This window comes from Nelusetta ayraudi, unplaced genomic scaffold (genome assembly GCF_046127955.1).
Source record: "Nelusetta ayraudi isolate G7.1 ecotype Tasmania unplaced genomic scaffold, CSIRO-AGI_Nayr_v1 ptg000004l, whole genome shotgun sequence".
Taxonomy (NCBI): domain Eukaryota; kingdom Metazoa; phylum Chordata; class Actinopteri; order Tetraodontiformes; family Monacanthidae; genus Nelusetta; species Nelusetta ayraudi.
In genome coordinates, this window is record NW_027466054.1 from 7,501,905 (window position 1) to 7,516,227 (window position 14,323).

Genomic DNA, 14,323 nt, shown 5'->3' on the forward strand with positions numbered 1-14,323 from the left:
ATTTTATTAAGTTATGACTGTACTAGTTTTGAGTAGACTTACTTAATTAAACCATTTAAGTATATATAACTTTTAAAATTCTGACTATTGCACATTTAAGTTGAGTAAACTCAAACAAAATAATTTTCTCTGCTGTCAATTACTTAAATCGTTCAAGGCAATCACTTGACGAAAGTGGTTTAAGTACAATCAACTTATCCGGGTTAACAGTGTACTCGTGTTACTTGTGAAACATTAACTCATTTATTTATTGATGGAAGATGAAGAAAATTAGTTTGATACTTTGTTGACATTCAAAAACAACTTTTCTTGAGTAATGAAAGATACAATAATTTTATGTTACTTTGGTTTTATTCATTTAAGACAAATCACACATTTTGAGGATCAATACAGTAAAAAAAAAAAAAATAGGTTGGCATGTTTAGTTTCCAGATGAACTTTGTTGAAGGAAAAGCATCTCTGAAACCTAAATACCCTTCTAATCTTTAATGTAGTTTAAAACCGATTTAAAGACCTGCTGACATATATTATTTAAAATGCTCTGGAAGACTGCTGTACACTAAACTAAAAGAAAAACCTAGTTACACTTGTCTGTCATTTGGAATATCTACTAAAAAAAAAAAAAAAAAAAACATTTACAAACCTCCAAAACTATGTTGTTCTAGAAGAAAAAGAAAGACAGGAAGCGCACAGTCATCTTAAAAAGCACAAATCCACTTCACAGTGTTGACAAAATAACAATAATTCATTTCATAGACAAAATATAAATTTTACTCTGACAGCGAGTGTTCTCACGTTACTTTGTCCAATAGATCTCTACGAAAGGGAAGAGGACTTGTAGCGCCTTCGAATGAGTCAGTTCCACGGTCCTGATCCTGTGGTCGTGTCACAGCTCCTTCTTCACCTCATACTGACACACACAAGCAGCTCTCTGGCTGTCCATGTAGGGTTTACATCCCAAGTGCATCACAGCATCAAAGAGCAGAGCCACTGTCGATTCACACGCTGCAGAGAGGGACAAACACAAAAAGAGGAAATAGCAGACAGGCCTTACAGGAAGGGAACATTGTTCAAGAACAGCTGCTGAAAGATGGTTCTATTTTTAAATGACTTTTAAATCAGAACTGCCAGCTGAGCATTGATGGGATTGAGAATCTAATGTGGAATAAATACTCACAATTGTAAGCTAGATTCAAAAACATCACAAACAAATTGAAGTAGGAGTCACCGCTAATGAATAACTCAAAGCTAAGGTCACTCTGATCTGCTGGATATAATGTGTACTTAAAAAAAAAAAAAATCAACACAACAACCACACTATTCTATCTTTGACCTGTGACAGAAATCAACATGTTTATGAGCTAAGCAAAACTCAAGCCAAATCGGTTTCTGATAGATTTGTGAATGCTGTGTGTTTTACAATTAACAATGCAACTAAAGCTACAATGGCTCCTATTGTGACACTACTTGTATGAATGCTGCTCAAAAAAAAAAAAAATGCAGCCATTTCAAGTTATTCTAGCAAAGAGAAAATTAGCAGCATTGCAAGAGGTCTCAAAAAGACACAACAATGTAAATGTATTTACAGTCACCTGCGTAGCGTCTACTGTTTCTGGTAACCAGTGTCATCGGGACAATGTCATAGCGGCTCCGCCTCTCACCTTGGACACTCTGGGCCAATCCCAAAGTCCTTTGAACATTCCTGCAGATGGTTTCGAGACAGTCCTGGAACTCCTCATCACAGTCGTGCTTCTGGCTGCCGCAGGTGTCGTAGCAGCGGTCGTGCTGGTTACAGCACTTGGTCATGGAGGGGATGCCCACGTCGAACTGGAAACAGACAGGTTTGGGATGGGCTATAACTGAAGTTGACAATGGTTTCAATGGTTATGCCTCTACAGGGTAACATTTTGATTAATAATAAAAGAAAGAAAGAAACCAAGACGTGGGATGTGACAGGGGCCAAAAAAGAAAGTTGATTATTGTATGATGAAGAAGATACACTTCTGTTATAAACAAATTCCCATGCTTTTCAGTAATTTCATTCTCCTCTATACCTGAAGTGAGGATATATATAAATATATATGCAGTAAGTTTTTCAATACATTAAGGGGGCTCTGTTATAAAAACTGAATTTTTCCGCTCTTTACCATGTTTTGCATTACTTGTATGCCAACCAACACACCACGCTGCTTTTTTTCCGTGCTACTGTACTGAAACGAGTCATTTAGATTTTGCTCAACTTCCTACGTCAGAAGGAGAGTTGATTTTCATAGTTAGCAGTGAGTGGCTGGCCAATGAGCCAAAGAGTGAGCTGCTCCAAGGTGGAGCCCGGGATGAAACAGTTCGGAGAAGTAGGAAGAGAGACAAACAGACAAACAATTTTAAAGGCCTTTGAAAAAGAAATATGCTCTTTCAGAAAAAAAATAAAATAAAAATGACAGCCTGGCGACGTCCAAATGAACTGAATGTGTAAAAGAGGTAGAAAACATTGCTAACTGCAGACATGAGCACGAGACACCCAACCAACCTTAAATCCAAACACCGGGGAACCGCAGCCATTGGGTGGTGGGTGCTTGTACCCGGGGCGAGACACCGGCTTGTAACCTGTGGGAGAAGAGCAAAGGTGAAAAGGTGTCTTGATATAGTTGGTTATCTGTTATCTTCTCAACTAAAACTACTACTCGTTGTCACGGATAATCTCATCAGTGCAGACCACTCCGCTCCTCGCTGTGCCACTCGGTTCACCCGATATAATAATAGGTTCACCCATAAACCTACGATATCAGCTTGATGCTACTATCCTGCAGTTAGGGTGAGGGTTGCATTAAATTTCTTCTTTAAGTGTCTTATTGTCCACCAAGAACAAAATCCAGGTCACTTATCGCATTAGAAATACATAGGGGGGGGGAATACGTGGATAAAATATACTGTCAATTTATCCCCTCCATCGGCCACCATTTACCACCACGTAGCTCCGCCCCTGCCCGTCGTGGAGGAGGAAAAAAAAAGTTAATCCCACTAATTTCTCAGGTGTGTAAAAATCTACACGACTGAACGGCGGCACACCGCTGTTGCTGATTAACTGTTCCAGGTACATGCGTCGACGGGATGAACGTTCACCTCGGAGGACTGTAACCGAGACGTTTCGCTCACCATCGCTACACCTGTAGTGACACAGGCCGTCATCGCCTCCGAACAGGTCCAGCGCCGCGTTCAGGTACGTGTCAATCTTGTGTATTCCATTGCGGATAGTTTTCAGCGTCATCCGCCAGTCTGGAGTCTCCGGTTCATGTTCGTACGCGGCAAAACACCCCGACAGGTAGAACGCCAGGGAGAAAACGCCAATAAAACTGTAGTGGTGCATAGTCCGCTTCGTGTCCCAGGAGGGTCCCGGTGTCTAGCTGCACATTTGTTTTTAGCTTCCCCCAGTTATTGCTCTTAATGTTCTCTTAGTGTCATGACAGGTGTCAAAACTGCTTTTCATTTCAGAAGACAAGCAACTACCGAGACGGAACCGACGGAACGCGTCAGTTTTCCTCCAGTAGTGGCTGTGGGGGATCACTTCCGGGTACTGTCACGTGACTGATGAGGTAATAATTTTCAGCTGGCTGGCAACAAAACTCGCAATGCCAGACAGGTGTACCTACATCGGCCTGTCTCGGAAACTCATTCATACAAAAATTCTCTCCATACAAGCCTCTTCTTTTGAACAACGGTGGCCTACATATTTAGAAAAAAGAAAAAAAAAGTATATTTTTCTTTCTAAAATAGTTCGATGGAGAAGTCAATCGTGTACTCCTCATGTCAATCTGCAACTTTCTAATTTCTTTTTCAAGAAAATGGCACAGTTCCTAGTGGAATTTTGCCGTCCGATTAAAAATATATGCTATGGTAATAGAGGTATTAAACAACACTTGTTTATTTTAAATTGTGTGGAACTACTGGATTAAAACCTGCAACTACATGCATTTCCGACAATATAATCAGAAAAAAAGATTGGCGATCCTTAATTATGGACGTGTATTGGGGGGAAACATGGTTAAATGAAAATACATAAATATTGTATCTCTAATAGAGGCAAGGACGTCCAATTTAAACCCAAACATCTTTAAATAACTCCACCAACAGTGTCACCGCGTTAAATCTTGCTTAATTTTCTAGTCGTTTAATTGAATTTGATTGCCCTTCTACATCCTAAAAAGCCCTGTACATACTTGGATTCTCACTTCGGACCTCTTGGAATATAACCCACTCGTTCAATTTGTAAAAACATTTAATTTTAGTTTTCCACAAGATGGCGCTAAAGTATCTGTAATAATTACATCACTCTAAATGCCAAATTCTTTATCCACAAATAAAAGTTGTAAAGTCAGCCCTAAACCCTAAACACTTTGCTTTGGAATTTGCCTTTGATCTTAAAAATAAATGAGAAAAATGAGAAGTTATCATGTGCCGTCGTTTCTGAATCCTCTGTTATTGTCCCAGCCCTTTGTTTTTTTCTGTTATTTAACTACTGTCTACAAAGCAATCCTTATGGAAACTTGTGAAGAATTATTCCCGAAAGTGATTGTGCACTATTCTTATACAATGGTCAGACCAAGTGCAGCATCTGATTTTAGCAAGAAACCATTTCAGATTTAGTTGATGGGAAGCCATGTATCTGATGTATGTAAAAACACTTGTGCACACAAAATGCATTTTCGCTGTTGTTTACACCCAGAGCTTAAAAACATTTGCAAATGAAAACATTCATTGTACGCAGATAACTCAAGTCCTTTCCTTTTTTAGAAAGTGAACCTGTTGTACTGACCTTGTAACTTCTGACAGTAGACAACATTTTCACCTGGCAAAATGACAGTTTCAAGATTTAAAACTAAGATGTTGAGGCCTCAGGATAATTAATGAATCACATACATTTCAAGCGGCTCATATTTGGTTTCTCTTATACAGACCTTGTTTGCAGCACATAACTTTGTTACATTGGGCTTCGCATTTTCCAAGAATAGAAATGAATATGATCTAGGTTACAGTCATTCAATGTAAATAATGTTTTGTTTCATTTGTAAATACCAATAACACTCAATATTTACACGAAGAGTAGGTCCGCTTGTGAGGAGGCAGCCTCATATCGAAAGTCGGCCAAAACATGGATCTGCTCAGGGTTTCATGATTTTACCCTGACATCAAAGCAAGAACAAGAAAGCCGTGAGCAAAAGCAGAACATCAGAAAACCGATTAACCTTGTGTGTAATATGCTTTCTTGCCATTAGATGCAAGATGTTTGGCATATCACGTTAAATGCACACTGTGGTAAACTCCCATTAGCCAATTACTATTGCCATGAAGCAGACAGCCAAAAGGCTAGGGCAGCTTTAAAGTCCTGATGGCTCCCTCCGGTGGCCACATAGTCATAATGCCAATTCAATTTAAATCGTGTTTCATGCCCGCAGCCCTGTTATGATCAGACTGTGTATTCAATACTTCATTCCATTTCGATTGTGATCTGATTCAGCACCAACTGATGACCAAAGAACCAAGATAACTAACAGGGCAGTCAGTGGGAAGCAGAGGGATTTCACAGAAGAATTGGAATTTCAATTTTAAAAATGTGATGTGTAAAATTAACATATGCCAAAAAAAATCAAAAACAATTACACCCAGTGGTCTAATATTAATAATTTTAGTTTATTTAAATGATTATTTCAGCATTGAAGAAAAACAGTTTCTTCTATAGTTACTTAAATATCTCCATTAACTTCAAACATTCAAAAAAATGAAAATGTACAACCATGAACAAAGTTTCATCAATGTCCTTCAATGTTTGTCTCAGCCAACTTGACATTCTGAAGCAGACAACATCACATGTTCTCATAGTGGCATAAAAAGAGTCCCGTCTCTATGAACCATTTGTCTTCTCTCGTTCGGAAGTGCGCAGAAAGCTGCAAGGAACTTCATATTTCTTTCCATCCTATTTTTCTGCATCTTCTGAGGGATGGATCTGACCGGACGACCACGAGAGCAATCTCCAAAGTCTCCTGATGTCACCAGGACAGTTACTGATTGTGCGAAAAGCCTCCTTGGTTCCCCATTTGTCGAAGCACATGCTTTAACTATTAAGTGTCCATGTACTTGAATTCAGGAAAGCAAAAAAAAAAAACAGCGTGAGGGGGAAAAAAAGTGAAGTGTTTTCTACAGTGAGCGTAGACGGCATCAGGAGGACGTGACGGGGCAGCATGTGGGATCAGGCTGGAGCGAGGAAGAGGAGGAGGAGAGGTAATGTTTGAGAAGACTCAGTGTTACTATGTTACTTCAGTAGGTTCTTTTTCTGCTCCTAGTGTGAAGACTGGTACTTTAAAAAAAAAAAAAAAAAAAACACAAAATCATACACATCTACTCATAGACATAATCTAAAATGACTTATCCTCCTCTGAACAGGTTATTTAGTCTGTCTAGCTCCCTGCAGTTGTCCATCGTCATCTGCTCGGCCTTCTTGCGCATTCGGTCGTCCCTGTACACCTTAGCAGCGTACAGCAGGTCTGTTTCTGGGTGAGACAAGAGGGAAGGAAAACCGAGACTTGAGACAAATTGGGGCTGGAGGAAGAAAAGCGAATGAATAGCGTGGAGCGATTGGTACTCACTTGTCTGTCTCTCTTTCCAGCAGTTATTTCTGACGTTGGATACGTAGTCATCCTCCACATTTTTCTCAATCTGCTGAAGCGCCGAGCCCTTGTACTCAGATTTGAAGTCCCGCGTGACGTAGTAGTCGACGTGTAGGTTTTCTGTTTGTCGCTTCACAGTCTGACCAGTAGACCTAGAAAAAAAAAGATGGCAGTGAAAGCTTTCTGTGAAGAATGAACCGAGTGTAGACAAAATCAAATGTTTGCGCCGCAAACGGCATTGAATGAACGCTGAAACGGAACGGACAACAAGCCAGGTTGTAGCTCTGTTGATACAGTGTTCAGTCAAAAATGAGGGGCCAATCAGAATCTAATTAGTAAAATAATTTACACATGCAAAATAAATGTGGTTGGCAAAACATTTTACCCATTTTCATTAAAAGTATGATCAAATAAAAACAAGCAGTGATGCACGGTACATGACTGCACTGTTCTTGTATGTGATGAAACATAATCGTAAACAAAGAAAAACATAATCTAATGTTAATTTATTAACAGAACAGACGTGGAAAATCGTCAACAGGTTTATAAACATAACAGTACAAAGTCAAAGTAGTAGATTCCTATTCAGATCCACTCCTGATTCAAGAGTAAGGCCTACCATCTAGTTTTGTACGCACACATGGAGTGTGTGCGTGTGTGCGCGTGTGTAAGTTGTGCGCGTGTGAGTGTTAGTGCTTACGGTCTGGAGTAGAGGCTGTAGGGAGGGGGCGACACCATCATCTGGCTCAGTATGGACACTAGAATCAGGACCACGATGGGCATCAGCTGGATGAACATGGAGAAGCCACCCTGGAGGAAACACAAGAGTGAGCCTCGACCCCCGACAGCGCACACGCACCAGGCAGCAGAAAACCGTGAAGGGCGGGTGAGGGTGCGTACGTCTCCTCTGTCGTCGGTCCTCTCTTGTCGGTAGTCCGCCTCGTGGCTGTAGCTCGTCCTGCCGTTGTTGAAGGTGTGCGGACTCGCTGAGGACGAGAGGAGCGACGTTAAAACGGCCGACGTGGCGTCACCTGGAATGGCCGCTGATAATAAATACACTTCAGAGTGGTTCGCTCACAGGAGGGGAAGCCACCTCCGAAGAACATGTTGAAGAGGTCCTCGGGCGTGATGTCGGCCTCGAAGCCCCTGTGGAAGTCGAAGCCCCCCCTGTGAGAGTGACCCGGGCTGCTGGGCTCCTCGCTTCCCATCACGTCATACTGCCGCCTCTTGTCCGGGTTGCTCAGCACTGCGTACGCGTTACCGATCTCTGAAGGGAGGACACAAAGACACACACGAGCCTTTAATCAGAAAATCAACTATTTTCCTCATTTATGTTAGACACACTAAATTAGACCATTTTAAACAACTGGTGCTGCCGAGGCGTACCTACATTGTATGATCAACTACTCTTATACAAATTGGTCTTTCACTGGAGCTCTTACACCAATTGAACAACTTTACAAAACAGCACTTAAGGTATTTGATAAAAGAACGCACTCGTATCATCACTGCAACATCCTGGTAAAATGTAATTTTCTAGTTTTGACAATCTGAAGTATTTCAAACATGTATGTGTGATCTATAAATCTCTACGTGCCCTGCACCCACCACCCCTGGAAGAGAATACAAAAAAAAACAACCAGATAAGTGTAGGGACCATAGCTGCCACAAGAGGGGACTGTGAGTTACAATTTAGACGCACAACATTTTCTCAAAACGTGTTGTCAATCGAAGGATGTTTAGAATGGAACAAGCTACCCATTAATATCAGAGTGTCCGACTTTTAGGACTTTTAAAGCACAACTTGCAGACAAACAAACTTGTGAGCAACTGTAACCATGTCTAGTCTGGGTCAATCTTGTGTGTGCAGTTGTAGGTCTATGGCTGGTACGTGTGCAATAGTTATAGTGGCTATGTAATTATTATGGACAAATGTTAATGGGCGATATGTGTGCACGAATGTAGGCATAGTTAATATGCGTGAATGTCTGTGGACTTTTTATGTCAATTGTTGCATTATGTTGTTCTATTGTACTTTTTATGTTAATTGTTGTACTGTTGGGGACTACGGATGAAATTTAGCAGCAATGCTAATTTTTTCACTATGCACTGTCCTGTCTAAATAAACTCATAAAATAAATTTAAAATAATAATAATAATAAACATCCCCACATTGAATACAACATCTAATCAAACAGCAGTTACTTTTAAAGGCATCTGTTGCACCGGGTGCGTGGTTTTTGTCTGGGTGGAACTTGAGCGCAAGCTTCCTGTAGGCCTTCTTCAGATCCTCGTCACTGACTTCTTTGTTGACGCCCAGCACTTCGTAGTAATCCTTACACCGCTTTATTCTGAAGGACGACAGAGAAAGAAAAAGACAAAACAGTGGAGAGTGTTAACAAGTGACTTCAAAGTTTAGGATTCATCCAGACAGTAAAACATTTACAGAAGACATTTGCTGGGGTAGGCTCTCCACATAGACTTGAAGGTCCAGTGTGTAAAATTCTGAAGCCTGGTATTTAAAGTAGCTCGCCTGGCAGCACGTTTCGTGCTTACGGCCTGTCAGGCAGGCTTCCTTGAATAGTGGCAGTGCAAAAGATGACAGCTAACTGGCAGCACGACCATGGCATTATGTATATTCTTATGCATATGAGAACTGTTTTCAGGGTAGGAAAACCAAACTAATTTATTGTAGGCTTTTACCAATATAAAAATCATAAATCAAGCCAAATTTTACACACTATAGCTTTAATTTTCATTTGATCTGATTTTTTTCACATTATTGCGCAAAGCAAACTTTATCTATGTGGCATCACTTTGCAAGAAGTCACAGTCAGACTTCTTGAGGTTTGAGATAACGTGAGTGATTTGAAAACTGCCTGCAAATCACTGTGTGCAGATGTGAGTATGGAAGGCAGTTTGTGTGTTGGCCCAGCTGTGAACTGGCCACTCGTCCAGGCTATGACTTGCTGCCACTGGAAGACAGCTGGGAGAGGATTCAGCACTCCTGCAAGTGGTGACAGTAAATGATGGATGGATGTTTTATTTTTGATAAAATAATTTGATAAATCTATAAATGTACATTGTAAGACAAACTAGTTTTACTATACTGATCCGATATATAGAGATCCAAGTCCAACTTTCCCTTTGAAGGAGTGATGCAAGTTTTAATCCCCGTGGATTTCTTGCAAAGACATTAGGGAGTGCGGCCGTTGCCTCCGTGCGGGGTGCAAGACGGGGCCACGGTTGCATAATGCCGAGCATCAGACGTGACCTTGAAATGAACCCAAGTTTCCATCTGCTTCCGTCTGGCACTCCGACGGAGGCTGCAGCTGCACATACAAGACTCCCTTTGATACGGTCTCTTTCCGCTGCCCCTATCGTGGGCTCTAAAATTAGAGCCTGCGGTGGTTACCAAGTGTCGAGCTGACAACTTTAAATGGCGCTCCCCACGGGCACGGCACCAAGCGGAGGAGGTTCCCCCGGCGACGGCGGTGTGTATGTGTGCACACAACATCGCGGTGACGGGCGAGGGCCCTAATTGAGCATGAGAGACTCAGTGAGGCCGTCGGCAGCGTGGAGACTGTCCCAGTGAGTCACCTTTGCACGCCGTCAACCTGCTCTTTGGTGAAGGTCTTGGCGGAGTCGCCTCCTCCCGACTCTCGGCCCTCTCCTTCCGTCCGGGCACCTGTGTGGTCCGAGCTTTCAGCCGCTCTCCTGCGATACGCACCATTGCTGGCCGAGCTCCCGTTCTTCGTCAAAGCATCCAATAAACCTGAGAGAAGTGAGGGGGAGGGGAGGAGGTTACATTGATATCAAATGGCAGATATGACCGTCCTTTTACTTGCACCTTCAGGGACTTTAGAGGAAGAAATAATGCCTTCTGTGATCAGGCAGTCTCTTTGTATTTACCAAAAGTAGCACAAAATTATTCATGTTCACATCACAACTAGAGGCTGCAGGGCCTTATGCCATGAGCAATGTACAAATTTCTCTTATGCTAATAAAAGAGACGCACTATGGCAGCCATATCTTTACGTGGCTGAAACCATTTTTTTTTTTAACTATTTAAATAGAATTTATGTGACAAAAATGTTACAATCCAAAACTGAGCAGTGGTCCAAACTTATCAGAAGGTCAATCTGCAGCCAGAAGGAAAAGGTCAAACCATTTGAATTTGAATCGTTCTTCCAGAACAGTAACAAGGATAGTAGAATATAGCTTCATTATAATTAACCTATATTATTAATGATTAAATCCGATCGCTTGTCTCATACTCTCATGTCTCATCTTGAAATAAAAAAATAAGGATTTTGACAATGAATACTTTTGCTCAAGGTTGAATGTATTATTCACTGGCTTTGCTTGTGCAACACACTGTATTACCTCTTTCACAACCATAATCCTTCTTACTACTAGTTCAAGAATGCTCAACGTTTCCTACACAGGCTATTGTTTGCCCTGCACTAGATGTGCACCTATATAGCGCTGCACCATCTTCCAAACAGATCTTTTACTTTTCCAGCATCACTGACATTTAATGTGAGTCAGTGCTCTTCTTCAGCATCTGTTTCTGCCAATACACAGGCCTCTTTGTCTATGAAATTATACTGACTCTGTTACACATCCAGTCACGTCGCCCTCATACACACTGACTTCAAGTGGAGAGCACATGAACATTAAGAAGCAACTGAATCCATTGCATTTACAACCTTTACAATACTTAGCCATACGGCGACGCCTTGTTTATGAACATATTTGGAACTGTAAATAGAAACCATTTCACGACTTAGAAAAAAACTGCAGCCCAACACAAGCTGAAATATGAAATGTTTAAACAGACAAATTGCTGATTTAGTCATCAGCAAATACCAGAAAGGAACACGATTTAAAAAAGTTGGACTTGTGTCATGTTTACCTCACTGTCGCGTCACCTCTTCATTGAACACTCAAGAGTGCTGTGTCTTCAGTTTGAGAACTGAGGACAGCAAAGGCTGTAATTTTAGAGTAGACTGTTCTCTCATTATTGCTTCACTTATAATTTTAGCAAACAGCAACAACATGGAGTTTTTTTCTGGCGTTTAACAGGTCATAATGAAACAAATGTTTCTTTGCGACATTCGTACCTATAAAATCTGTACCCAAGTCCTTCAGCATGAATCAATGTTTTCAAAATGTGTAGGTTCTGCATGCTATATGCACAACTGCACACCATACACACTATTGTGGGCTCAGGCTTTGGAACCCAGTGCTTTTTACAACGGTTTGGGTTAGACAGACTATTGCATGTGATTTCTTTTATGCATATCTCTTTTTAATGCACTGCCATCTGAAAGCCAGTGGGCACAGATAGACACAAGGTGCACACAAAGATTTCCACAGGTCCTCTGAGCATATCAACACTCTACTGTTATGCAAACAAAGACATTGAGACTGCTCACAACTTCACGTATGACACTGTTGCTGTCTCACAGAAGAGTGAGCCTCTGGCCGTCTCCTTGTTAGAACGACTCGGCCTCGCAGGGGGACTCTTAATATGTCATCATGTTGCTAACCTGTGACCAATTAACCTGATTAATTGTGAGACTTTGCACCACTGTTTTCTTCAAGCATCTGGCAACCGCTCCATGTTTTTGTCGCCACTGACCCAACAGGTTGAAATGTGCAGCAGGCAGAACATCTTTTAAAACAGGCCAATATTTCCAAAATGTAGTTACGCCAGTTAAGCATGTTGAATTTGCAGCAACTGAATATGCTGGTTTGACATTTTACATTAATTACAGCCAGTTGCCATTCATTACTCAGCAGCCCTCCAAGTCCTTATTAAATCTAATATTATTTATTTGGAAAGCCACTTGAATAGCAAACCAGTGCTAACCGTCGCAAATCCAAAACACAGTGACCAGTCGTGTCATCGTTGAACTGTTTACGACCATTTGTGTCCCGAATTAACCTGATGTGTCACTTCAAGTCTTCAGTCTCTGGGTCAATCTGTCAATTAAAGGATCGGATTAGGAGGAGGAGATGCAGGCACAAGCGCAACATCCCTCTCCTCTCTGCAGCTGTCAGTCATGCCATCACCCACATGCCAGAATAATCCGCGGCAGGCAAACAAAATCAGTCCTCGAATGCAACACCTGCAGAGCGACACTTGGCTTTGGTGAACTGACAGCCAAGAAAAGCGTATTTAAGGGCAAGACGCAGCGAACGCCGACAGAATAAATGAACGGCTGGCTTCCACTGAAGCCGATGCTGGAGTGCCTCCTTGCATCGTGGGAGACCTAAGAGAATGTATCCATATAAGGGCTTTCTTTAAACTATAAAGCCGGTTTAGGTGACTGGTTTTTCTGTCGATAATGCCGCTCCGCGAACGAAAGAACACAAGTGGGGAGTTAGCGTGCAAGGCCTCGTTTAGCCGAAGCTACTTCTGATGCACGCACACACAGTAGCGTTTCATTTAAAATAATAATAATGCATCACATACAACAATCTGGCCAACCTCTCCGCGTAACCTTTACGTACAACCGCTCAACGGTGACGTTTCGTCGAGCTTAAACCGGTTGGTCATATCAGGAAACGTCAGCTAGCGCCAGCTAACACCTAGCTTCGTGTAGTTTCGATCGAGCGAAATTGTAAATTAATCCGAAACGTCCCCACCTTTTGCTCTGTCAGTCGGGTACAGCTTCTCGGCTTTGTTGAGGAACCTCAGCGCTTTCTCTTTATCTCCGGCTTCGATGGCTTTCGTTGCTATGTGAATGCATTTTTCAGCCTCGTCCCTGTTCCCTTCCATCTTCTCTTCCCTTCCTCCTCCGCCGGTGCTGGTCAGCTGATCATCTCGCAACACGTGGTCTCTCTCGCGCTGACAGCGGTCTGTCAAAGTGCTGCTGCCATAGATATATACAGGCTGCTGCGATCAGAGTAAAAGCAGAGCTTCTCCCCATCATGTCACACGATTTATGAATTAAGTGTGTGCATTTCAGTTCACGATAAACCTGCAACGTCGACGAAATCGCAATGTGTGGGTAAAAAGTCCAACAGATTCCTATTTATTATAAAAGTATTTAAATCAAGCTATATATGTCCTATCTGTCCAACAGTATGTGCTTATTTTATTATTTTAACACATTACATTGCATTAGGTTTTTTTTTTTTAAATATATATATATATATATTTTTTAAATGTGTGGTAGGCCCCTGTCATCTCTCTCCATTCTCCCCTGGCCCTGAATCCAGATTTACCAGCTCAGATTAGGAGTGTTGGTCTGACTGAATGGACCTCTAAGGGCTTATCAAATTTTACATATCTGTTGGTCTCAGATTCAGTTAAGTCATTTGAGCAAATTAGGGCCGATTTTGACATTTCCAACAAAGACTTTTATAAATATCTCCAAATTCGGCACTTTTTAGGGTCTCCCTTGAGGACAGGCAGGATCCGCATGAAACTGTCAGAGCTGGAAAACATAGTTCAGAGCAAATCTCCCAAAGGACTGATTTCCAAGATTTATACTTCACTACTTTATTCTGACTCTTCAGACTATGACTCCCTGAAGTTGTTGTGGGAGCGTGATCTGGTGGTGTCATTTACTCCTGTGGACTGGGACAAGATCTGCAGTGGAATTTTTCCTAAATGTACCTCAATTTCAATACACGAACAGAACTTTAAA

At 41.6% G+C, this 14,323-nt stretch overlaps 2 protein-coding genes across 2 annotated transcripts; both read right to left on the reverse strand.

The window, feature by feature from the left end:
• Nucleotides 1–332: 332 nt before the first annotated feature.
• Nucleotides 333–3,557, reverse strand: pla2g12a (phospholipase A2, group XIIA). The gene is made up of 4 exons (XM_076032208.1): nt 3,154–3,557; nt 2,528–2,604; nt 1,662–1,827; nt 333–1,005 (listed from the first exon to the last, which is right to left on the reverse strand). The coding sequence occupies exons 1-4, from the start codon at nt 3,362–3,364 to the stop codon at nt 887–889; spliced, it is 573 nt and encodes a 190-aa protein (XP_075888323.1). The 5' UTR covers nt 3,365–3,557; the 3' UTR covers nt 333–886.
• Nucleotides 3,558–6,328: 2,771 nt separating this feature from the next.
• dnajb14 (DnaJ heat shock protein family (Hsp40) member B14) lies at nt 6,329–13,498 on the reverse strand. The gene is made up of 8 exons (XM_076032183.1): nt 13,317–13,498; nt 10,260–10,434; nt 8,865–9,010; nt 7,738–7,926; nt 7,560–7,645; nt 7,360–7,469; nt 6,639–6,811; nt 6,329–6,542 (listed from the first exon to the last, which is right to left on the reverse strand). The coding sequence occupies exons 1-8, from the start codon at nt 13,447–13,449 to the stop codon at nt 6,418–6,420; spliced, it is 1,137 nt and encodes a 378-aa protein (XP_075888298.1). The 5' UTR covers nt 13,450–13,498; the 3' UTR covers nt 6,329–6,417.
• Nucleotides 13,499–14,323: the final 825 nt, after the last annotated feature.